General features: G+C 29.6%; 1 protein-coding gene across 1 annotated transcript in view; it reads right to left on the reverse strand.

Moving 5' to 3' along the window:
* Positions 1 to 5,900: 5,900 nt before the first annotated feature.
* The window catches only part of LOC115889848 (zinc finger protein Xfin-like), a 42,958-nt gene continuing 20,860 nt past the window's right edge, over positions 5,901 to 27,998 (reverse strand). Inside the window, exons 2-5 of the mRNA XM_030909925.1 lie at positions 20,338 to 20,475; positions 17,732 to 17,922; positions 14,675 to 14,726; positions 5,901 to 6,202 (exon numbers count right to left, since the gene is read on the reverse strand). Of these exons, the coding sequence (XP_030765785.1) occupies positions 5,901 to 6,202; positions 14,675 to 14,726; positions 17,732 to 17,922; positions 20,338 to 20,475 (683 nt within the window). The remainder of the gene's footprint in view (positions 6,203 to 14,674; positions 14,727 to 17,731; positions 17,923 to 20,337; positions 20,476 to 27,998) is intronic.

A 27,998-nucleotide genomic window follows, 5' to 3' on the forward strand; every position in this document is an offset into this window, starting at 1 on the left:
ACACACATACATATACAATATTAATATCAATTTGTACTAATTTAAAAACTGAAAAAAAAAGATTGCACACAAAACAGTTTTACTTAACAAAAATGACAAAATCAGAATGACATAAAAATAATTATAGTTAATATCAAATTTTAATTCAAAAATTTAGATAGTATAGGAAAATATTTGTTTTAAAAGTAACCATGACACTGCTTAAAAATTATCACTGTATATCAGTAAAGCTCACTTGTAAACTTTGATATCAGTCATAATTATATTGATTGGTACAATAAATTTACACCTTAAGATTTTCATGTTTTTTTGAACTGCAATATACAAGATGTCCCAGAAATAAGTGCAAGTACTTTAACAGGTAGTATAGTTCAACCCCAGAAACATGCCTATGAGATTTCTTCCGCGAATTTTTTTTTTAAATTCGAATTTTTTTGGATTTTTTTTTCAGTTTTTAGTTAAAAAAACATAATTTCTTGATAATATGGTAACATAGGTATAGTCTGTAAAACGAATAATTTTGAATTTGACAGTTCCCGCGGGCTTTTCTAGTGTTAATTTTATTAGGTTATCAACTTGCGGCAAAATAGTTTATTTGTCAAAGTATATAAGTATATAAGTATTATTACTATAAATAGGTATATATTATATTGTATTTATTAACTGTATATTATGTATATTTCATGTAAACTATATCATTTTTAAAATACAAACCAAAAATACGAGGAATAATTACGTTTTCCATGTATTCTACAACATATTTATTAATCCGTAGTATCTGACTAGCGTGACGTCATAAATCTCGCTCCGTGGCTGTTCTATTAGAGACGGCATTGGTTTGGTTTGGTTTGGTTTTTGACATTTCTAATATTTAGAAATGCCAAAAGCTGATGACATTTTACTTTTGTCAATTATGACATTTCGTTTTGATTTTTGCATGAAGAAGAAGAACTGTCACTTGTTTTATTATTTTCCTTTTCTATTTCACGAAAGTAAAAAGAGTTACCTATCTGATTCGTTCAGGCACTCAATTTAAAGAATATCAGTAACTTTTTTGACAGAGGGATTTTATATTTGCCATGTTGGTAAAAAATAACGGTCAAAATTCAAAGTTATTCATTTTATAGACTATAGTAGATTAAATCTACAAGAAAGAAAATCCAGAAAAGATCCAGTGGTTCTCAAAATTTGAGCAAAAAATCATTTTTTTTGTGGAAATTTTCAAAGTAAAAGAACTCCGTTATTTTGGACATATTTGAAAAACGATAAAGAGAAAATATTGTTTCTTTTATCGAGATCTACCAAATTACCCCTAAAATACTTGCACTTATTTCTGTGACACCCTGTATTTTGTTCTACCGGGCCGATTTTGGGCCGATATTTTTTTTAAGCAGAAGACCATGTAGCCTTTTTTCAAATTAAATATTAAAAGTCCACACCCTGTCGAAAGATTTAACAAAGTGAGGAACTAAAAACGCACTTTATTGTCAAAATTTAACTTTTCTCGATTGTTTGTTTTTTATTTATTTCAATAGGCTTTATTTTTCTTGGAGATATTCACTTTTGAGGAAGACTGTACCAACAAGTCTTCTTCAAAAGATAATATCTGCAAAATATAGCTGTTGAAATGAGCCAAAAAATAAATTAGATCCATTAGAACAAAATATACTAAATTTTAAATTATATCTACATAAAAATTTAAGGGGTCAAGGTGGTAAGAAATGGAAGTTATAACAAACAAAAAACTGAAATAGTGAAAAAAAATACAGAAAAATGAAAGTTATACAACAAATAGGACCCTATCCATAATATGTATATCCTTTTGACTAGATAAATCTTAGTTTAAGAAAAATACCTAATCTAAAACACCATTTTTAAACTAAAGTACTACCTATATCTCTATATCTTTAATAGTTAATTAAAAAGTGTAATTATTTATACAGAGAAATCTTGAAATGCAAAAAGATATTTCAAAAAAATCTCAATTTAAAAATATTATATAAATTACCTATCTTAGGAACTAAATTTGAAAATCTTTGGTTAATGTCAATGGCAAAATAATTAATCTTTGGTAGAAATAATAAGTAACTCATTTAACTAAAAATTCGAATAAATTTTATACAAAAGTGCATTGAAATTATTATTATTCTTGTTATTATTAATTAATATGCTAGTCTCTTTTTTATATTCTTAAATACATATAATGATCTCATAAGTACATAGATATTCAAATTTCTGTAAACAATAATAGATTGTCTACAGAGATATTAACTTAAGACTAAATTCAAAATTAAGTTTTCTTTTTCATTAATCAACATTTCATTGATAATGAATCAGTCAAACTGCATCAGTGACACTGAGCCGCTTTAAGAAATCCAAAATGTTTCTTGTTAATTAATAATACTACTTATACAGGGTGTAAGAAATAGTGTGCCAAACCTTCTTAGATGATTCTAAAGAGAAAAACAAAAAAAGTCTGATGAATATACCGGGTTCGGCAATAGTGCGTCGGGCATCTGTAGCTCTTAGAGTAAAAAACTTGGGAATTTTGTTTAGGTGCAAATCTGAAGTAGGTATCTACTACGATGTATTTCAGGAAAATATGGGGCGGTTCAAAAAAGTGTGAGTAGATCGGGATAATTTTTTTTGAATGGTATATTATTGCATTTTTGCCTTCCTTTCTTTTAAATGATTTAAGTCTTTTTTTTTCATATATTTTTAACAGCGGCATCAAATATGTGTTTACCATCTTTAGTTTCATATAAAAAGTAGCAACTGCGAAAACTGTATCTTTGTACCGCTGCTCATAAACGCGAAACCCTGTAAAACACACAAAAATGGGACAACCTGTACAGGGTATGTCAAATTCGACGCTTTTAAATGAAAACACCCTTTTCTATAGGAGATAGACAAAAACTAATATCGGTGTCTGGAGCTCAATTTTTGTCAAAAACGTGATGGTGAAAACCGCATATCGACATCTGTTACCGTTTCGGAGTTACGGGGTGTTTTTCAAAAATATGTATTTTTAACAAATCGCTGTAACTTTTTTGCTATAGAAAATGTTGTATTTTTATGAAAAGTTTTCCAAATCACCTTTTTACGTGGAATTTAATGGATTAAGTATAATTTTTTTAAAATGAAAAAAAAATTTTCAAAAGAAAATTTGATTTTTTATATGGGACACCCTGTATATTTTTAATTTATTGAAAATAATTTAAAATTACCTTTCCAAAAATATAACACACTTGATATTTTGCTCGATTCCTCTTCGAGATATAGAGTATATAAAAATTCGTCCGCTTTAAATAAGTAGGCTTTGAACGGCACCGGCTGTAATGCAAAAAAATTCTACCTGTGAGCATCAATTAAAGCGAAAATAATATTTGCTATGAGAGATGCAAAATTTTATAACAATTTAAAATATATTTAACCAACATCAACACATTTAAACTATATCTAATAACAATAAAAATAAATAGCAAACCAAGACATGAGATTTTGCTACAGGTGTTCGACATATCGACCGTCTTCTGTTATGGAGAGACGGGGCAGTTTTTGAACATTTCTCGCGGAATTCATTAACTCAGTGGGGGTGAAAGATACCCCCTCATAACTGCTAAGTATTTCTAATTCTTGTCTAGATTATACGGAAGAATAAGGAACCTTTATTCTTCCGCCAATATATCCATAGGATTAGATCCATGGGCACTAAGTCAGGCGGCCTCGACGGCCAACAGCCAACGGCCAACGGCTGGAATCTTGGTTAGCTATTCAATTATTCTTGAAATTGGCTGCAAAAATGTGCTGATAAGTTCAGCGTTCAGAGGCGGCGAGTCGTCTTGCTGGAAAAATATGTTTTCGAGTTCCATTAAGGGCATATCATCAATAAGGGGTCCAAAGCCTACTAGTTAAAAGTGGCAAACTTTTAAAAATTCTGTATTTCGAAGGGGATTATAACAAAATATCAAGTATACGAGGGGTAAGCACCTGACCAAAATGTGTACACTAGAAATCCACTTTTGATAAATAAATCCAAGGAAATCCACAGAAATCCAAAGAAATCTAAAGAAATCCACAGAAATCCAAAGAAATCCAAAGAATTCTAAAGAAATCCACAGAATTCCAAAGAAATCCACAAAAATACACAAAAATCCAAAGAAATCTAAAGAAATCCATAGAAACCCAAGGAAATACACAGAAATCCAAATAAATTTATTAGTTATTTATTATTTATCTAAAAAATATTAGATTGCATTTTAAATAGTAATATAATAAAATAATATAAAGTCGATATAGTATATTTCAGGAGATTTCTATATGACATATGACCAAAGTAATAAAAAAAATTAACAGTGAGTTTTTTTATATGAATAAACGTCTATTTCACTTACTATTAATATTATGCGGTGATTAGTATTAGTTTAAACGTCAAAATGAAATAAAAAGTAATAGACTTGGGACCATTTAAGCTGCAGTTTGACAGAATTTGTTATATAGTAAGTCATTAATACAAATATCAATTTGAATGAACAAATCGGCAACTTTAATTGGACCCAATAATTATACTTTATACTGTATACTGAAATAGTTTTATTTCATATTTAACAAATAAGGATATTTTTATAGTATACTAGGAGGACACAACAAATATAATAACAAAAAAAAAAGAAGAATAAAAACAACAGGACCTTTGTATTAATGACTTACTATATAACAAATTCTGTCAAACTGCAGCTTAAATGGTCCCAAGTCTATTACTTTTTATTTCATTTTGACGTTTAAACTAATACTTATCATCGCATAATATTAATAGTAAGTGAAATAGACGTTTATTCACATAAAAAAACTCACTCTCAATTTTTTTATTACTTTGGTCATATGTCATATAGAAATCTCCTGAAATATACTATATCGACTTTATATTATTTTATTATATTACTATTTAAAATGCAATCTAATATTTTTTAGATAAATAATAAATAACTAATAAATTTATTTGGATTTCTGTGTATTTCCTTGGGTTTCTATGGATTTCTTTAGATTTCTTTGGATTTTTGTGTATTTTTGTGGATTTCTTTGGAATTCTGTGGATTTCTTTAGAATTCTTTGGATTTCTTTGGATTTCTTTGGATTTCTTTGGATTTCCTTGGATTTCTGTGGATTTCCTTGGATTTATTTATCAAAAGTGGATTTCTGGTGTACACATTTTTGTCAGGAAATCTACTAACGACATCTAGAGAAATCCACAGATATCTAATACACATCCACAGAAATCCACGGAAATCCATTGAAATCCACAGAAATCCACAGACATCCATGGAAATCCACAGAAATCCACAGACATCCATGGAAATCCACGGAAATCCATATGGGTGTACACCAGAAATCCACAGGTGTTTACCCCTCGCAAGTATATTTTTGGAAAGGTAATTTTAAATTCTTTTCAGTTAATTAAAAATATAGAGGGTGTCCCAAATAAAAAATCAATTTTTCTCTTGATAACTCTTAAATTATTAATTTTAAAAAAATTATACTTAAACCATTAAATTCTGCGTAAAAAGGTGCTTTGGAAATGTTTTCATAAAAATACAAAATTATTCATAGCAAAAAAGTTACAGCGATTTGTTAAAAATGCATATTTTTGAAAAACACCCCGTAACTCCGAAACGGTAACAGATGTCGATATGCGAAAAAAAAAGTCATTTGAACTTTATATTTAAGACTTGTTGCGGCTCTGGTTCTACTCTAAGGCATTTTTTGTTTTATTTTTATCTGTAGTATTTAGTATCATCCATTGAAGTTCGGGACTTTATCTTTTACACCCTGTACATTTACATTAACGTGATTTAAATTTTAATTCAGACATTCTCCTTCTGATCAAATTAAATCAGTATTAGCTAAATATTCTCCTTCATTTTTACAGTCCCGCTGCTCATGTTATCTCCCTCATCAACACCCAGACTGCAATTGGGCAAAATCATCGAATGCTGATGATTCATGTGACGTTTCAGATGATGGCTGTAGAAGTAAGCAGCAGGGCATACGCTACAGAAGAACTGTCGTTTGTTTTCGCAGGAGAATCTTAGATGCGTAGTCATGGCCTTCTTGGATTTGTACGGTTTCGAGCATCGAGGACAATTGAAAGTTCTGTCAGGATGAAATCTGTTGTATGATCTACGGTTACGAGCTCTCGAATGACCTAAAAGTAAGTTTTATTAGTAAAGGAACACAGGAAAAATGAAAGAATTTCTTTAATTTAATACAAAAATAAAATAACTAAATAAAAATAAAATAATATATACATACTTTTCAAGCAACACAACACAACAAAAAGTAAGTTTTATCCATAATTGGTGAGGTAAGGTGTGGTACAGGGTGTAGTACAGGACAAGGTTATTAAATTAAACAGGTTGCCTCGTAACTTGACATTAGCGGCCATATTGCGTGTCATCTTGTGGTACTCGGCAGTTTTCAGCTAGTCTCCAAATAATTTTATATTGTTTTCCGACGATTAAATGTATTATAGGACAGTTTTAGTGGACACACTATATTTTTTTAGTTTTAGTGTACTTAACGTATAATAATTGATGAACTATTGCGCTGTTGATTAACTATGTTGATTAACTATTAGCACATTTAACACAACCATGACATTCTAGATTGAAGTTTAAAATATATTTTTTTATGTGAAAATGTCAAACGGGACTTATGTCATTCTATTCAGAATGTCAGTCTCTATCAAATAAAGTAAAACAATACCGACGGTACCATTTAAAAAACAAAAGTTGGAGTAATTTCCGGTGAAACAGGAAATGACCGAAACTAATTGAATGTAGAAGAATGTAGAATTCTACATTCTACAACTAATTGAATACGTCAATCAATCCTGATTTATATCATATATTGACTTTTTTTCTAGAGGTAATTTTACTTTTTGTGATATCTAGATATGTTAATAGTTCTTCAAAATTTTATAAACCTACTTTTTAAAAAAAGGTTATTAGGTTCCTCGCCAATTACAGAGGTTAAAAAATAAAAAATACTGTATATAAAAATGATATCAAGACACATACCATATGTTTTAAAATATTTTATTCATACATCTAAGATGGTTAAACAGTCCTATTTTATACAAGTCTATTTTACATATGGTTTGTCCTAGAGTAATGTGTTTCTATAGTATATTTAAGTATGATTTAAACTGTCAAATAATATAATAAAAACTAGCTTATGATCGAACGAAAACGACGTCATAGTGGGCTTAGAAGTAGCATTTCAATTCGAGCTTTACTATGTATATTTCTCAAGTTCTTCACATTAAGCCCACGGCCACACAGAAAGCGTTTTTTGCGTTTTTAGCGTGAAGCGTCTTTAGCGACTAAAACAAAATAACAGGATTATATAGGAGTGGCCACACCAAAAGCGTGTAGCGTTCGGCGTGTCTCGCAAAAAACGCAAATGAAAACAAATCAGTTTGTTTTCTGTCGCGTCTTTAGCGTTTTCTAAGATGAGACCCCATCATAGGCGGACGTTATATTTAATAATACAATAAAAATAAATTAAATAGTATGCATTTTTTTTCATCTTAGGGTATTATCTAAAAATATTTTTATAAAGAACATCTACTGTTTAGGAAGATTCTATTAAATTCAAAAATTTGAAGGAAATGTTTGAAAAAGTGTAGCTTGAAATCTTGTAAAAGTAATAAATTAAATATTTTCTTACGCGTAAAAAATAGTTTTTTATGCGTAAAAAGTGTTTTTTCTGCGTAAAAAAGTTTTTTTAACAGAAACAAATAGTTTTTGACGCGTAAAAAATAGTTTTTTACGTGTAACAAATAGTTTTTTTAAACGTAATTTTTTTTTTGGGTAAAAAAGTTTGACAGGTAAAAATTAGTTTTTTACGTGTAACAAATAGTTCTTTACACGTAATTTTTTTTGCCTAACAAGACTTTTTTTACCAGAAACAATAAGTTCTTGACGCGTAAAAATTAGTTTTTTACGTGTAACAAATAGTTTTTTACACGTAAAAAATATTTTTTTTGGGTAAAAAAGTTTTTTTACCAGAAACAATGTTTTTGACGCGTAAAAATTATTTTTTTCCGTGTAACAAAGAGTTTTTTACACGTAAAAAATATTTTTTTTGCGTAAGAAAGTTTTTCTACCAGGAACAATAAGTTTTTGACGCGTAAAAAAAATAGTTTTTTACGTGTAACAAATATATTTTTACACGTAACAAATAGTTTTATATGCGTAAAAAATAGTTTTCTACCAGTAACAAATAGTTTTATACGCGTAAAAAATAGTTTTCTACCAGTAACAAATAGTTTTATACGCGTAAAAAATAGTTTATTACGTGTAACAGTTTTATTCGCGTAAAATAATAAAAATAGTTTTTTACGTATAACAAATGTTTTTTTACACGTAATTTTGATTCGCTTTTACAAAATTTGTTTTATATTTTTGATAAACACGTGTACTGATCACAAATACACGTCGCGTCACTACGTATTTCTAAGCTGTTAACACGTTTCGTTACCACGAGCTCGTGTGTCAAGGCCGTCTCACTAGCTCGTATGTCACGGCCTTGAATTTTTACTCCCAGAGCGCGTAAAGAAGTTTTACTCCAAAATGTTTCATAAATCATGTCCTAAAATTGCATTAGCCACTAGAAATATTTACTATTCTATTATATAATTATAATTATTTATTATATTATATTATAATTATGACAAGTACTAACCACAACACTACAATATAAAAAAACTATACACATATAAACTAAAATTCGTAATATAAATGGCAAATAATAATTATTATTTTTACACACACTACTGGCACTAGCAGTATATTGTGTTTGTCTACGAATATATGCCCCGGCCCGCCTACAATTCAATCCCAGCGTCTTTTATCTTCGTCTTTTCAACGCTAACGGCGCCGATCTCGCCTATCTCTTTCTCACAGGATTGATTGTTGAACGGGCCGGGAATCCACGAGCTTGCGACGTTACTAATTGACATCTTGATAGAAACTGCAGACCTGCCGCGTCTTTTGCGTGTTTTTAATGGACACAAATCGATAAAAACGCTTAAAACGGTAAAATCGCAAAAAGCGCTTGAGACGCAAAAAACGCAAAACGCTAAAAACGCTTTCTGTGTGGCCGTGGGCCACACAGATCTATTGAACATAATCTTTAATCAAAAACTGCAACATAGAAATGCTTCGAAATAAATAACAATTTTTATTAGAAAAATTATCAATATTTTTATATTCGTATTTTAAAATTTATAACAGAGCCTTTCAATAACTCACATTTATTTAGCTGTCATTGAGAACAAATTCAGGATAGTGTAGCCCGAAATAAAATGTTACTTGAATGCCTACGTTTTTTTTTGCTTCGATGGCACAGTATGTATATCACAAAGCAACTTGAACAAGTTCATAAAAAATACACATACAAATTTTATATACAGTGGTACACATAAAGTCGACTTTCACTTAAATGAGTATTTTTATTTGCCCTTTATGTGATTATATTTTTTTAAAAACTTGTCTACAACTATTTTTGGTAGTTTTTGAATTATTCTGATTATTTCAATAATGCTTATGTTTGATTTTAATACATTTCAGCTATCAATATCATATTATATCCGCTATATTTATAAAACACCTTGTATACACGACAGTAATTTTTAACTGTTATAATGAATATTTCCACAAAGTAACTAATTTTTTAACATTTTTAGCTAAATCTTAGAAAATTTGATAATGAGAAATATATATTTTAATACCGTTGTGCTCGAAAAAAAAACAGGGTCCAGTTGGCTTGGAAATGACGCTCCATGATATTCTCTATATAATTTTACGTACAAAATGAGAGATGTTGATTTCCAATACACCTCTAACAACGTTTTTTTTATCGTGTCGTATGATATTTCGTGTATTCTGAAGATTTTATGTGCAACACTGTACTTTAAGTTATAAAAAAAGGGTTTAATATAAATTGCAAATGTATATTTTTAAGTCTAGTCTTTGTCATACACAAAAATATCTAAATACACCCCAAGTAGCAAATTTTATTTTATAAAGGCTGTATAAACAGCTATGTGATCATTTTTATAGGATACCTCAGTTCGTATAACGTGCTATAAGACCGTAATATGATAGCTTTACAACCAAAAAAGGCCCATTTTTATACAACCGTTTAGTAGTATAGAAGTTCTATAAAAAGGGTATACAACTCTTATGCAACTATTTTACACAGCGTTATATAACTATTATAAAACTAGTTTTATTGTGTATTACGTGCTCACATCTAAGAAATAGAACAATAAAAACATTTGATCATTTATCGAGGTAAAAGAGTATTTTATTTTTTACCGAAGAAAATCAGGAGCAAATTATATTTTAAGCGTGTCGTAAAATGAAACTGGAGGATGTGGATAGTTAAAAAGGAGAACTTTACTCGACGGTGAAAATGGCGGGTAGAGCCAGAAGGTACAACAAATATATAATATAAAAAATATTTGGATTTGAAAAGTAGGGACAATTTTTGTTGCGCCGAAAATTTTACTGGTAGATTACTGGTACATTTGGCAAAAAAGTAAAGCGCTTTATTTTCGATTAAGGTTTACGTTACGATTAAATTTAAACAATAAACTAAAATAAAATTTTCAAAAATTCTTGTTTTTAATTTAATTAAACAGATTATTACTGTATGTGGAAATCTTATCACAAAATAGTTCTCAAAAATAACATTTTACAATTTATTTTGATGTTTTTAATTTTGCTTCATATAATGGCGGCCATAGGCCATACAAAAATTCTGCCTAAAAACATGGCGAATTATAATGCAACCATTTTATTATAAATGAATCCCTTAAATAAGTCTTTGTTGTAAAATAAAACGGTATAGGATAAATATCTATCATTACGCAGAATTTCCAGGCACTATAGAACTATTTTTGACATATTGAGATTTGTGACAAATAGATGTTGCCAAATCTCATTTGGTTAGTATTTAAACTAACAAACATGATCAGATTTTCATGGATTCATACACGCAATGCATTTCATGCATGCCCGACGAGTGAGCGGCAACCTAAGGACTTGGAAAAACAACAATAAAACAATACAAACATTACTACAGTAAAACTTTTACATCAACGTGGCAACAATGCTTTGAAGAAGCCAGACAACCCGAGAGATTTTGGCTTTTGGGAACCCAGGGAATTCTCGGGATTATTTGCCGTAATTTCGAGGAGTTTTTTCTTACATGCACTTTATAACTACAACTGCGTTTGTTAACTTTTTTCCAATTTTGTCCAGAATTCATAATAGCTGTGATTATACTTCTACGTAGATATTACTTTTGCAACAACAATAACAAAATAAATAACTAGGTATACCATTTAATTTAAAATGAGGTTATATTATACATAACCAGTTTTATAATGCAAATATTACAGCGAATTTATTTTGTTAATCACAATTTTATCATATAAGGCATAAGGCTATATAACTAGTGTTGTATACAGCACCGTAGTTTAATGCAATAAAACATTCTATTATACAACGTAATACAACTTTAATAAGACAATTTTAAGTAACTATTATATGATCTTGTGACTACTAGTTATATGAATATTATAGAACTCTTACATGGTGGGTATAAGAGTCTAATAAAATAATATGTTTTTTATCATATAGCATTGTCTTATTAAGTGTTATATCATACTAAAAGAAATTAACGTTTAATGCGTTATAGGATACGTTGTAAAAACCACTAGAAAATAGTTTAATATGACAACTTTTATTAAAAAACAGAATGGTCGAAACCAAACGCTTAATAAAATCAAGCACTCCTTAAGACAACGCTATTCGACTGTTATAAAATAATTGAATCCTTTTAGAATTTATTTTTGCTACTTGGGACATAATGACTATAAAAATAATTATTTTACCTTAATACATACGAATTTTACTATAATTTTAAATGAATATATTTTAACTTAACCTACTTAGCCAGTATTAGGAATTTCTGTCCTATAAATACAAATAATGTTTAGCTACCTAATATTAACTAATAAATAATTTTAACACTGATGAGCAATGGGGATATACAATAGTTTTTGATTACATATGTATCAGTTCATGCAATGATGGAAAATAATTATTCTTTTCAGTTATATATATATATATATATATATATATATATATATATATATATATATATATATATATATATATATATATATATATATATATATATATATATATATATATATATATATATATATATATATATATATATATATATATATATATATATATATATATATATATATATATATATATATATATATATAAAATAAAAATAATTAAAAAATTACAGCGACGATTATAAATAATTAAAATTATTACAGCGGCTTTAACATAATATTATACCTTAGAAGTAGGGTTTCCACCCAAGCTTTCGAAAATTTCGGACAAGAAAGCTCCGGTCAAAATCCGGACTGCGTTGAAAGATAAATTATGAATTTATTTAGGTATATAAGTATTGACAGGCCTTATATAGAAACTCTCGCCAATATATACAAAGAAGCCAAAGCAAGAGTAATGATATATAAAACAACCCTAGTAGGCCAGGGCAGTTAGGTGAAATAATTGCCTTTAGGAGAAGTTTTTGAAATCAAGCGAATTTTTTCACAGATGATACTACCCATCAATAGTACTCTGTAAAAAAAAGTTACACCTTCTAGGAGGCTTGCTATTTCCGCCAGGTTGAATTAAAGATGGCCGACACAATTTTTTTTAAATACTGTAACTTTCTTATTTTTTAACCGATTTACCTCAAACAAATTCCATATTAAGGAGGAAGAGAAGCTATTTTTATAACAAAGTTTGTCAAAAAGCCGTATACAGGGCGAGAAAAAAAAATAAAAACCGATTTTTTAATTTTCGGGAATTTTTTAAAATACCTGAGAAAAATGCTGTTAATATTCATATTTTAACGCACTTTACACGTTTCAGGTGAAAAAAGTACAAAAAATTGAAAAATTCAAAAATCGATTTTTTTTCAAAGGGAATCAGGAAATCGACAATTGAAAACTTTTATTCGAAATATCTCAAAAACTATTCGTTTTAGATGGGTTTATTCACAATTTAAATGGGGTAATTGTAAGGCGCCACAAGCTCTATCTACACAGGGGTCAACCATCATTTTACAATTTTTCATTATCGAGATTTTTAGATTTTGCAAATTTTTGACTTTGGATCGATTTCTACAACACTCTGTACAATATTAAGAAGTAAAAAAATTCGCGTTAATGAGCACCACCTATGCTCTATCCAACAATGTATAACTAATTACAGACAAATGAAGGATATGGGAGATATTTAAAAAAAAGCAAAAAAGGAAAATTTCCAAAAAAATTTGAGGCCAAAATTGAACTTGAAACTGAACTGAAATGAAATCATAAATTTTAAATGTTTTTGTGCCAAAAGTTCAACAGAAATTGTTTTATCATCATGTTTTTATTTTAATTTTTGATTAATATAAAAAAAAATCCCAAATTTATTATTTTTCAGTCAAATAACTATTTACTCAACGTGTTTATTTTTGGTCAATAACGACATGGTATTGACTATTTCCGTTCTAAATATCTTCAGAGCGGTGGCACGTAGCGATTTTTACCAAGAGACATTTTTTACGTAAAAAGTCACGCAAATGTATATGTTTTCACTCAATAGTTTTATACAGGTACGGATGAAAAGTTATTACTCTTTAAAAGAGTTAAAACATATGTAGGTGGCGCCCCCTACAAGTAGGAGTTATATTGACATCAAAATCAAATTTCTCATGTCAAAAAACTCCTAGACACCAATTTTAACCCAAATATTGACGTTACTTCAGAAATTATTTGGAAAAACTCGTAATAAAAATGAATCTTCTACACCCTGTATCTCCGAAACTAAGCATTTTAGGACATACATTTATACGAACTTTTTTACTTATTTTCATCTGCAGAATATGCTGCCGAAGTTTCCGAAATACAGATCGGACCACCCTGTATAAACAAGGATAAAGCCGGACATATGAAAACCCTACTTATAAGCGAGACAGCCTATCTATACACAGTGTGTCCTATCATTGTTTGGTGATCTAGTAAAAACTCGTAGTTTAATATAAATATTGAATTTTATGGCATTCAAGAAAAATCTTAAGAGAATAATAAAGTTATAACTTTTATTTAAAAAATCAATAAAAAAAATTTCAATCTAAGAGCATAAAATACATAATAAAAACACACTTAAACACTTTTCTACAAAAATTCACTTCATAAAAGAATTAATATCTAACCAATATTATACTAAAATCAACACACTGTATATACATACACAAACTGAGTGTTGCATACTATTTTTTATTTCTTTTTCAGGGATAATTACTGATTATGGCACTACCGAAAGCAGTCAACGAAATCAGTTATATAGAAAAACTGTTTTTTCCATACATAGCCTTCCAAGAAATAGGCAACAGTCTTCTGCAACTTGTCTGCTTCATATGGGCGTTCAACAAGAACTGGAAATGGAACTTCTTGTTACAAGCGAAACACACAAATTTGGGCTCTTTATTACACTCGTACTTAATATGGCTTTTCAGGTGGTACTTGTGCTTGTAACTTCTGTTACAGGTTGGACATTTGTGTCTTTGGTCTTGACCTAAAAATATATCAGTTAGTAAAGTAAGAAATTGTTGCAGTCAAATGTATTTTTTCAATTTTTTTTCTGTAATTATCAAATAAGTTTTCAACAACATAAAACCTATAAACCTTTCTATGATTATGCTACAAGAAATAGAAGCAAATAGTAATGGGGCGGAGATTTAACTCTAACTACATTCAAAATACTTATTTGAGTACTATGGGCGTTAAAAGAAAAGACAATGCCCTGAGGTTTACAATAAATATCTCAAAGATTCACACTTATGAATATACATATGGGCCTTATCGTGTACAAACGCTCATAATGTATACAAAATTATATTTTTTAGTTTATCAAGCTCAAGTATTAGATGATTTTTTACATAGTAACAGTGCTCAACACTCAGTAAAGGTGCCCGGTGGCGTAGAGGTACAGTTCTCGTCTACCAATCTCAAGGTTGTGGGTTCGAATCCTATACCCGGCATTTCATAAGCCGACTATTTTTAATAAAATAAAAATAGTTTGGGTACCTAGGTCGACTCAGCATTAAATGAGTACTTGGGATTCACAATCCTGAGGTAATAATAGGTGGTTGAAGCGTAGTGCTAGCCACATTACCTTCCTTGTATACCGAACGGCTCTAGCATGGCAAGCTGTACCTTGCTACTCCCAAGGCCACTCTACCACTCTATATACGGGAGCTATTATTATTATTATTTTACATAGTATCTATTGCAAAATATAACATTAATTCACGACAATATACCAAAACACTTTATCCTTGCACTTTTACTCGCGTTTCGCTAATCATCAGCAGATTATTAAAACTAAACTAATATCTGCAAATTGACAGAGAACTGAATTTATTTTAAATTTAATACCGTTATTAGAAATACTATTAATTGCCTTGAGTTTGATATCTACAGGGTTGTTCACCACATACGACACGGAGTATTGTAGCTAAACGATGAGATTTTTACAAATTGTAAGTTTGGGGTTCGTTGAAGGACTATTAGAGCTACAATTTAAAAATATTTTTACAAGATACAGAGTGTCCCAAATAAATAAAAAATATCAAAGTTGTATTTTTTTAAATGGAACACCCTGTATATTACTACATTTTTAGTTTCTACGATTAAAATAAAGGTAAATTTGATTAAGGTTTATTATACTTAAACCTTACCGTTTTTGAAATATCTTCAATTTTGTGAAATTGCAGTATAAATTTTAAGGCTTCATTTCTCCGAGGGTATCAAAGTTTTTAATACTAAATATTTACTGAAATTTATTTATTGATCAGTTATTGTATTGCAATAATAAAAACTTTACTACCTTATACAGAGTGTCTAAAAATTTATTTGAAATAATTACAAGCTTTAAACGGCAATAACTTGTTTAATTTAAATGGAACACCCTGTATATTTTACGCGAATCAGATGCACAATTTAATTGTCTATCAAATTGTATTATACCATTTTTTACCTGTCTCTTCAAGTTTCCGTAGAAAATGCATTTTCTTGTAATTTAGAACTCATTTATCAATATACCCATGGAATACTGATATTTTAGATTATTTTTAAAGATGTACCAAATTTTTAAAGAGTACAGATACTAATATTAGTCGATATAGTTCGTTTATTTCATTAAAAAATAAAAAAAAACTGTTTAAATATTTGTTAAAGAGGACCAATTAATATGATTTCAGTATTCAAACTACATTAATTGACTGTTTGCGTTGATTAATAATAATTGCTCCAAATACTAAAAAACTGAATTATGTATGTGTATTAGACAGTGTGGTAAAAAGTAACACCTTAAAAATGATATTTAATTTTTTGACACATGCTTATTTATAACAACAGAGACGTTCATTTTCATAACTTATTATTATATTGATTTCTGATTCAAATCCACCTTTATTTAGAATAATTTATTAACGAACACAATTAAGTATGTAGTTAATTAGTATTTGGGCGGAAATACTGGTGGTATATTTAATTAATGGTATACTCTTTTATAAAGATTTAAATAGTTTTCTTTTAGCATACAAATGGGCTAGTAATATTATCGTTTTAGTAAAAACGATAATATTACTAGTCTGTACATTTTGTACATTTATTGTTATAAAAACAATCTAAAATGTCATGGGTATATTGATAAATGAGGTCTAAATTATAAGAAAATGCATTTTATACGAAAACTTGAAGGTATAGGTAAGAAATGGTATAATACAATTTGATAGACAATTAAATTGTGCATTTGATTCTCATAAAATATACAGGGTGTTCTATTTAAAGTAAATAAGTTATTGCCGTTTAAAGCTAGTAATTATTTAAAATAAATTTTTAGACACTCTGTATAAGGTAGTATAATTTTTATTATTGCAACACAATAACTGATCAATAAATAAACTTCAGTAAATATTTAGTATTAAAAACTTTGACATCCTCGGAGAAATGAAGCCTTAAAATTTATACTGCAATTTCGTAAAATTGAAAATATTTCAAAAACGGTAAGGTTTAAGTAAAATAAACCTTAATCAAATTTACCTTTATTTTAATCGTAGAAACTAAAAATGCAATAATATACAGGGTGTTCCATTTAAAAAAATACAACTTTGATATTTTTTATTTATTTGGGACACTCTGTATCTTGTAAAAATATTTTTAAATTGTAGCTCTAATAGGCCTTCAACGAACCCAAAACTTACAATTTGTAAAAATCTAATCGTTTAGCTACAGTACTCCGTGTCGTATGTGGTGAACAACCCTGTATAACTTATATGGATTTGTAACAAATTGCTCGTTATTTTATGGCAAATTCTGAAGCTCTGCAAACCTTAATCAAAGCACGTGTGTTTGGAATTTTGGGTGTGGCTTAACACGACAGGATCGGGCTAAGCCTTAACCAGATTTCTGAAATAACAGTAAAAGTAGAGCGTAATAGACTCTTAAGTAAAACTGTTAAATAAAAAAAACATGTTTTTCTTCACTCATTTATTAATAGTTTTACAAATAATTTACATCAATGATATTGGCATCGCCGTGTTTTTTAAGATAATGCTGTTTTAATGAAAATTTTCGTCTGGCAGTATAGGGGCAATTAGGGCACTTAAAGGCTGGATCCACACCGCACTCGTAACGTAAATGCCTTGTCAGGGTATAAGTTTGTGCGTAGTGCCTGTTGCATCTTGGACAGTTCAATTTGAGTAGATCTACAAATCAATAGTTATTAATATTAAACAATTACTTTATTTTTTTTGATAATCTATAGACAAAATGGTATCCTAAATAAACACTTACACTGCAATATATACGTTATACAGGGTCCGGCAATAGCAAATATAATAAAAAACTTGAGAATTTTGTTTAAGTGCAGTCATAAAGTATATACGAGGATGTATTTCAGGAAAATATTTTAACTTCTACAGGGTGGCTCAAAAAAGTGTCAGAGAAAGGTTACTAAAAGAAATAAATAAACTACTTATTTTTACATGTCAGATTTTTACATATGGTATTAAGACAGCTATTATAAAGTTATATTTAATCAGTCAGACAGACTGTAATGACCAAACATCCTCTAAACACAAAAATTATTTAGCCGTGACTATGAGCGCGGGAGAACTTTGCACTTCCTAGTAAAGTATTTAAATATACTCACTGCTTTCGATTTAATATTTTTGCATCTCTATTTAAATAAGATGAGCTTTTTTATTAAAGTAATTAATAATAATTATTAAAGTAAATTAATGTATTGCATATTATAAACTACTCAAAACAATTATCGCATATTTTCTAAAAAAAAATATTAATTTGAAAAAGAATACACCTTGAATTCTCTGACTTACGTTTTTAAATAGTTTTTAGGATACTTTAATCTGTACTACTGGATCTGGGATCTTACTCTATAACAGAATGCATCTTCACAATATTACTCGTCAAATTTCCATCTATTTTGTAAGTAAAAAACAAGTTTTGTAGTGAAAATTAATAAAAGGCCATGGAAGTTTGATACAAGAATTTTATTTCAAATTAATGTATTGTCTAAATATCTAATCCATAATTGTCCTTCTTTGCATGCCGGTCCTTCATGTGCCTTTCCAGGTTGAATTTCCTTTTGGTCTTGTAGTCACAAAGTGACACTATGCACCTGAATTGAGGTTCTTTACCACACTCGTATAGGTGTTTGCACAAAGTGGCTTTCAGGGCAAAGAGCTTCTTACACAGATGACATTTAAATGCTTGAACTAAAACAATTAGATACAAGATTAAAATTTTATAGTAGTTATATTTTTTTTCTTGACAATTAGCCACTCAGACAGATAACCTAAAGTGAAAAAGCAAAACAATAAAATAATAAAACAACGAATTTAATTAAATTAATATTATTTTATTTTAATAAAATAATACATAATCTATACTAATATATAAAATCCTTAAGTGACTGACTCACTGATTAATCACGATCCTGCTCAAACCACTCAACGTAAGAAGCTCAATTTTGGCATACAGGTTGATTCTAGGGTGTAGAGGTTCGATAAGAAGAGATTTTTCGAAATTCCAGTTCCAAGGGGGTGAAACCACCCCTCAAATATTACAATATTTTTTATTTAAAAAACGGTCAAGTTTCCGAAAAAACGCTTAAACACGTATATTTAATTTTGTTTTTTTGCATATTTTACGATTTTTTAAAAATGTATACAGAGTGTTTCGAAAAATGTGGTCATTGATGAATCACGATCCTGCTTATAGCGCTTGACGTAAAAAGCTGATTTTTGAAAAACGGATTGACTTTAGGGTGTAGAGGTTCGATAAGAAAGGATTTTTCGAAACTCGAATTCTAAGGGGGTGAAACCACCCCTCAAACATTAGAATATTTTTTATTTAAAAACCGGTAAGTTTTTCGGAAAAATTCTTAAACACGGTGGTAGATCTCGATAAAAGAAACATATATACTCTTTACTATTTTTCATATAATAATCTAGTTATTTAAGTTTGAAAACTAAAAAAAAATATTTTTTTTTGAAAAAATTTTGAGAGCCACCGGATTATTTCTGTATTTGCATCTCTTTTATTGCTGTAACCATAGAGTAAAGCCATAACTATGGTAATATCAGACATTAAGAAATTAAACCGTGGGAAAATTTGCGGTGAACAGGCAGTTCTAAAAAGTTGTCGAAACATATACAGGGAAATTTAAAAGAAAATGCACGATTTTCAACATCTTTTTTTTAGCGAAAAAAATCTCACAGACGTGTTCCTGGGGTCGAAATATACCACCCCTGAAAATATTTGCACTTATCCTGTATAATAGATGAAACAACACGTTCCATGTATATTTGTCATAAGTTCATCTGTCAGGAAAGTACTGGCGTTTTGCGCAAGTCCAATCTTCGAAAATTTAACTGGCTAGTGTCGCCAATGAAAGCCGACCGAAAGAATTTCAATTTTGAACAGCCGATCCTATAGCGTCTTACTTCCCCCAAACAAAAACTTATACCTACAAATTCCTTCGGAAGGTTTATATATGTATCTATTTCACCGGCTCGGCTTCACAGAATGCAAAATAGCGACGTTATAGTCATTATTATACATATGATGTCTGTCTTTAATGTGCCTTTCTAGGTTGCCTTTCCTTTTCGATTTGTAGTCGCAAAACGGAACCATGCACCTGAATTGGGGTTCTTTACCACACTCGTTTAGGTGGTTGCACAAACTCGATTTTAAAGCATAACCCTTGTGACACTGATGACATTTATACGGTTTAACTGAAACAAACAGATGCAAGGTTAAAATTAGAATAGCAATTATAAAAATTAACTTTTTCTTGTAAATTAGCCATACTGAAAGAAAAATTTTAACCTAACCTAACAAATAACAAAAAACCTAACATCCTAAAATTAAACTAGAAGTTAAACTATTTTCCTGGAATACATCCTATACATACACATACTTTAGGTTGTTACTTATACAAATAGCTTTAATTTGACATGTAAGTGATAAAAAAATGTTATAAATGTAATGTCGTCTCCAAAATACTTGCTTCTAAGGTATTTAACAAGGTACCGGAGCACATAAGAGGTATACAGAATTATAGGATGTTTGTTAAACAAATTAAAGCATACTTAGGTTTTAAGTAATCTCTTGATTCAACAGGTCATGTATTCTCGAGGCCAGAGCTCTTAAGCACTGTTTAGAGAATTTATTGTTAATTGTATGTAAATGAAAAGAATATGTGTTAATAAAAAATTGTTTCAAAAAAAAAATTAAACATATTTGCGGCAACTTTTTGTTCGGCACCCTGTTAAAAGTGTATGCCCCTTAGGGTGGCTTAAAAAATTGACTCTTTCTTTTTCACTTTATATTTTGAAAAAAGTACTATACATATATACTACTATCTGGAAAAAATAGCTAGTCTCATATATTTGTAGGAAATTAAATTCTGTACAAAAAATGTCTCTTTTTCAATTTCTTTTAATAATGTCTTTTAACAATTTTTTTGTTAACCTCACCGTTCGAAAGTTATTAAAGGTTGAAGTTTCATTATTTTAAGGCAGTTTTCTTTTTTCTTATGAATTTTATAACTCGTTAACAAAAAATCATTATGATGCGCACAACTCATGCACTGAAAAAAGGGATCTCTCAGTCGAAATGAATACGACTTTGACCCAAAAGATTGGCGCTTTTCAATAGGGCCAAGAACGACGTTTCTTTACCCAAAGCATTAACTATCTTTTCACAAGCTTTAAAAAATTACTTTAGAGAATAGAAGAATCTATCTGTCCAAAGTATTTCACTCTTGACCCAAAATGAATATGCAAAGAAGTTCTTGCTACAAGAACAATAGTCTCTTTGATTCATGCAAAAATTCTTGATTGAAAAGGGACATTTCTTGATTACAGAGACACTTTTCTTAAACCAATAGCGAATACTATTTCGACTCAACTAAAATTTATTTTGATCTAAGAGAAGTCTATACATCATATACAGGCATATTACGAGGTATATTATTTTCTGATAAATTTAGGTTTTCCTGGTCTGTATGTAAAGTGATATTATTTTCCTCGATAGTAGTTATTTCTGCTTCTTCACTCCTTAGTATTTTTTTGGGTGGTTCATCATTCTACAAATTACCAAAAAATATTACATCACGATTAATCAAAGTAAAGCAAATAAATTATTAAAATTATAAGCTTTGGTCACATTTTGAATTTTTTAATACGACTTGAAATTCTAAAATTTTTGTAATTATTTGCATAAAAAAATCGATACCTATATTCTCATTTTATCTATAGTCACGCATGCATTATCAAAATAGGTAAATGTCTCTTGCCTTCAAATATAGCAAATAAATGCTATAATTTCCATTTTTTCAGAAACTCCTTTAAAGAATCATGTTAATAACGATCACTAATTTGTTATACGATATGCGTTTAAAAAGCAAATTATGCAAAATTCCAAGTGGAAAATTCCAAGCAACAAAACCCGTGCGTACTATGATGTGCGACTATGAAATGCGACGTACGACTGATCGGACTGCCGACTGATTGTATATAACGTCCTTCGTCATCGTCTTTGCGTGTCCTTATTATTTTTCATCAAAAGAGTATTTAGCTATTGGAAAAATGGCCATGTTTCTTGAATGAAGTACTTCCTAGCGTATTTTTCTTATTATCTTAAAACAAAGTAACTTGCACTTGGTTGAATGAAAATAGATTCAAGAGAAATTTTCCAATTTTTCAAGAGAACCAGTTTTCTTGAGTTAAGAGAGTTTTTCTTCAAGCAAAATATTTTCTTTTAAAAAAATTAATTCTCTTGCCACTAATTTTTTTTTCAAGAACGATGACGACTTTAGTTCAAGTCTATCTTTTTTATCAGTGTGGTTTTGTAGGAAATTCACTGATCTACAAAAATGGTTTCTTATGATTAGTCGATTAAATTAACCGTTTATAAGATATTCATCGTCAAACTCCTATGCACAATAATTTTAACAGTTTTTGATTAATAATTCGTTTCCTAACCTAACCTAACCTAAACAATTCCAATCCAAGTATATTTCAGTTGATATAATTAAATAAAAAAAATGATCTAGAAGAAAAAAAAATGATTTTTTTTCTTCTAGTAAGAGACGTTTTTTGTAGAGAATTCAATGTTCTACAAATATGTGAGACGAGATATTTTAAAATATCTATATCTATCTCTATATATAATTTAATTATTTCCAAATAGTAGATACCGAGATGAAGTTTTCTTTCTAATAGTAAGGAAAAAAAAAGAAAACTGAAAGGCGGTACCTTCCTTTTCAAATTAAGAACTCATACTTAAAGAGAATTTTTTTGAGGTACCTTTTTTTAAGTATAAATTGAAAAAAAAAATAGTCAATTTTTTTGACCCACCCTAATGCCCCTTTTCATAAATATACGTTAAAGATTGGGTTTTGATGAAAAATATGATGATGCGTATTAATCTTGTAGCCGGATCCTGTAGTAGAAGTATAAGCAAGAAGATTGCTATTAATATCTGCTGCTATTTTTTGTAAGTGATGAAAAATTTTACATAGAAACATAAAAAGACAAAGAAATTTTTACATAGCATTTTTTATTGCAATATATTGTTGTATAAATGTACCCTTTCAATGCATATAAGTAATGTGCCTTTCTAAATTGCCTTTCCTAGACGACTTGTAGTCACAAAGTGGAAATGTACACCTGAATTGAGGTTCTTTACCACATCCCTTTCGATGGTTGATCAAAGTCGAATTTAAGGCATATGCCTTGTTACACCGATGACATTTATACGGCTTAACTAAAACAAACAGAAGCAAGGTTAAAATTAAAATAATTAATATAAAAATTATCTTTTTTTGTAAATATTATCTCCTCAGGTGATTTTATGCAAAAGTTGTAGGTATTAGACTTTTTTGATGAGGCGTTAAAGTTGAACTTTTGTGTAGAATTTTTGTATGCTTCATTTGGAATAGTTATTTAATAGTTATTTTTGTATCTAGTGCGTGAAGTGCTACTTTGGTGAACGATACTTGAATTTTTTAACGAGGCGTAGCCGAGTTGAAAAATTAATCGAGATCACCAAAGTACACACACCGGAAAAGTCTAGGGATATTACAATTTTATCCAGCCATCCTCAGTAATTTTATTATTTGCATTTCTGATATAATAAAATTAAAATAAACAAATAGTTTACTGGACGTATTGGAAAAAAAATGCGAAATTTACCGAATTTTTCAAATTTAACTTGACTTTTATTGAACTGAAAAAAATACACACATTTTTTTTAATTCTAAACTGTGAATTAAAAAAAAGATAAAACCATTTTTACTTAATAAAGGGCATGGCCTCCTCTACGGTTCATTGTAGCCCTACATCGTCTCTCCATGCTCCTGATCAGGTTGTCGATCTCTTCTTGAGGTACAGCCTGCCACGCTGCATTCACGGCCCGAACCAGACCCTTACGAGTTTCACGAGGCATACCCATTCTCAAAATTCTTCTTTGGACCGCGTCCCATACGTGCTCGATGGGGTTGAGGTCAGGAGATTGTGCCGGCCAGGGTAAGATGTTTAATTGATCAGCATTGATAAACTCACTTACCACTCTGGCTGTATGAGGCCGTGCATTGTCATGCATGAGAATGAAGTTTCTCCCAAAACAATTGGCATATGGTAACACGACAGGCTCAAGAATTAAATCACGATATGCGATTCCTGTTAGAAACCTTTACAGAAAAACGAGATCGGTTTTTCGGCCTAACTGGACTCCTCCCCAGACCATAACTGTTCCACCTTGATAAGGGTGCACTTCCTGAACATGATACAACCGAATAAGATTTCCCGGTTCTCTCCATACCCTAAGCCTTCTCGAATCCGGATGAATTTCAAAGCGTGACTCATCCGTGAAGAGAACATTGGCCCATTGTTCACGCGACCACTGAACATGATCTTGAGCCCCCAAATATCGTACCTCTCGATTTCCTCTCGTTAAGGGTTGAGCTCTCCAGGGGCGTCTGCTTCTTAAGTTGACCTCTCTTAATCTATTGCGAACAGTGTCATCACTGCTTGCTAATGCAGGGGGTAATATATTTAGTTTGAAGCGCCACGGAGGATGGAAATCTTCGACAGTGGCCGAGGGATTCGTCGAGGATTCTATCAAAAATAAAATTCAAATATCAAATAAAATTTTAGAGATCAAATACCGAGATCAAGTACCTCTACATCAAAATTGGATAGTGTCTCAAGGCCCAAAACCCCCATATCTCAAGCAAAATCAGAATTATCTAGTTTGGGATTAAATATTGGTTCATGTACTGGTTGTAGTAGTAATGTTAATATTGTAAATAATAACTAGAATATGCATTAGTGTTAAGTTTGATATTTGTTGAATACAAAATGTAACGCTTTGTTGTATCAAAATGTAATCAACCAAAAAGTTGAATACAATTTTTGCATAAAATCATCTGGAGAGATAATACTTGACCTTTCCAAATTTACATGTCCCGCGTTCCGATGTACCAATACGGCAAAGTTAAACTAGTAAGAACATGCTTCTTGTACATCTGTACATACAATTCCAGAGAAAAATTAGTAGACAACTTGTTAGATATGTTTTAATTAGTTTAAAACTTTTAAAAAAGGTTATTAAAGAAGATCATAATATGTCGTATATGGGGATGTCATCGATCGTCGTTTCCAAACCAACTGGACGCCGTTTTTTTCGATGATACGGTATTTTTACTTGTTAGTAGGTTTTAGTGACAAAATATTTAAAAGAAGAAAAAGTATAAACAACAAGGAGAAGTATTTGTCAATTATAGAACATAGTAAGTTATAATGTTTAAATATAAATAAAAAAGAATAAAACTAAATATAATATTTTCTTTTTCATAGATATTGCTATGAAGAAATTTTATTAGGCAAGAATAAAAAATTAAAAAACACTAAAATATATTTACATTTAATACAAATAGGTATCTAAAATCTAAAATAAATCTATTACACAAAATCCAAAATCTTTTCAATGATATGTTGAAAAATTGAAAAAAATATATTTGTAATAGGTAAGGAAATATTAAAAAAAAACATTTATAAATGCCAGAAAATGAGATCAAGTTAATGAATAAAATTAAATTCACTTAGCATTAAGTACAGTCTTAAAAATCATGATGCAAAATATTTTTATTGCTTAGAGATCGTTTAACTCAAGATATAAACGGATCCATCTATGTCAGTATCATGTGAAATATATCATGTATCATGTGTTTTTCCATGTTACTAAAAAATTCAACTCCATAGAGTATTAAGAAAAGAATTCAGAAACATTTTTTTTTTAATTTAAATCTGTCATTTGACTAAAAGATATACCGTGCTGGCAACTGTTACTTTTGGGTCGGCATTTACATGTGTGGAAGTAAATCGCATAGGGATCTTATTAAGTCGGAGTGAGAGAAATGCGACCGACCGACGCAACGCGCGACGGGGTGCTGTTGCGGGGTTGCCGGTACGGCTTTCCCTATCAAGTAAAGTAAAATCACAACTAGATAAAATCATTAGACATGTCTCTGAGTATCTGAAATGGAATTATAAGAATATCGTTAGGGTGTAATTTTTTTTATAACGAGAAAACGTCAGTAATCGCGATAATTTAAAAACTCTACTTTTAACACAACAGGCCATAACTCAAGAACCAATTTAGATATTGAAACTTTTTTTTATTTTCAAGATCGGATATTTTACAATATGTTTACATAAGAAAAATTCGATAAGGTTGATTTTTCCATTCAAAAATTGTAAACAATCCATCCAGTTACTTTTAGAGCACAGGAATTTTCAGCAATCGTGTAATTTTTTATTGACAAAGATTTTCACATACTGTCTACAAAGAAAATACAGCAGAAATATTAACAAAGTTCTTGAAAAAACTACAATATATTATTTCTAATAGATTTCGAGATATCGATTTTTAAATTCAGAGTTCTAATAGCGCGACCACTATCGAACACCCACTCAATTCCACTTATTTTTACCAAAAATACAAGTGTTTCCAACTTGCACTTAAAAAAAATAAAGAGATATAGGGAAAATTACAACGACTGGTTAATAAACAAACAAATTAAGTATCACGAGACGTAATTAAATCGTGAAGCAAAACGCATGACGTACACCTTTCCCTAGAACTTTAAGTATTGACAGAGGTATTGATTGGGTCGACCGCATGATACAAGGAGGGTTAGATAATATATTACGCATGTAATGGGCGGAGCTTAACAGAAAATTACTACCTTAGTGACGTCATGCGCGCGGAGAACAGATTTGCGACTGCGAAGGATCTTATTTAACCTTCTTGTATCATGGGTCGACCGGTCAACTGCGACAAATCTGCTATATCCCCTTCCACGTCTCTTAGCGATGTGTACAGTTTCTCTCTTTATTTCATACGTTTGGCAACGTGTTTACTGTCCTCTCTTTGTTCAGTACATTATAAACGCATTGTACTCTTCGTACATACGGAAATTTCGACCCAAGACTAACCTTTGCCAGCCCTTAGTATTTTGGACTTGAGCTGCTCTACTATAACTTATTCATTATAATACTCTAACAAAGTCGTTAATTTGGTATTATACAATATAAATCAAACAGAATCTAAAATTCTTGACGCAAAAAAGTCTCCTTTTATGTAAAAGTTTGAATTACCTAATAGGTTATCCAATATTTTCAAAATATCAGTTAAGTAATAACTATAAATCTAAGAATAAATTATTATATTTAAGTAGTACAATAATAGTATACAAAACGGCCATTTTTACATTAAATTATACTATTATTAAACAAAAACTATTCTTTTTGTTTTTAGGCTTATTATTAGTATATTTTTAATACAACCAAACTTAGATTAAAAAATTCCATTTATTTATCCATAACAACTATCTTAATTTTAAATTTTTCAGTGATTAATTTTTTACCCTGTTTTTACATGATATTCTTCAAATTTAAAGGTACCATATCTCTAATTCATATCTTTTGAGCAAATTTGAAGATTTTAGTTGATTTAACTAATATTAAAATGGTTGAACCACAGCTTGTTCGGTACCAGCTTGTCATTTTAAATGGTTGAATGAACTGAAAATGATGATGATGATGAAGAAAATATCTAGATAGGGAGGCAGATCTTCCTACAAATAATCGAAAGTCGACAAGCTGAGTAATGAATATATGCTGTGGTTATTTAACCACAGCATTTTATATGTTAACTAATGATAAGAATATTAGTATTTTATTTATTT

The sequence above is a fragment of the Sitophilus oryzae genome, unplaced genomic scaffold, assembly GCF_002938485.1.
Source record: "Sitophilus oryzae breed Bouriz unplaced genomic scaffold, Soryzae_2.0 scaffold_857_pilon_pilon, whole genome shotgun sequence".
Lineage (NCBI taxonomy): Eukaryota > Metazoa > Arthropoda > Insecta > Coleoptera > Curculionidae > Sitophilus > Sitophilus oryzae.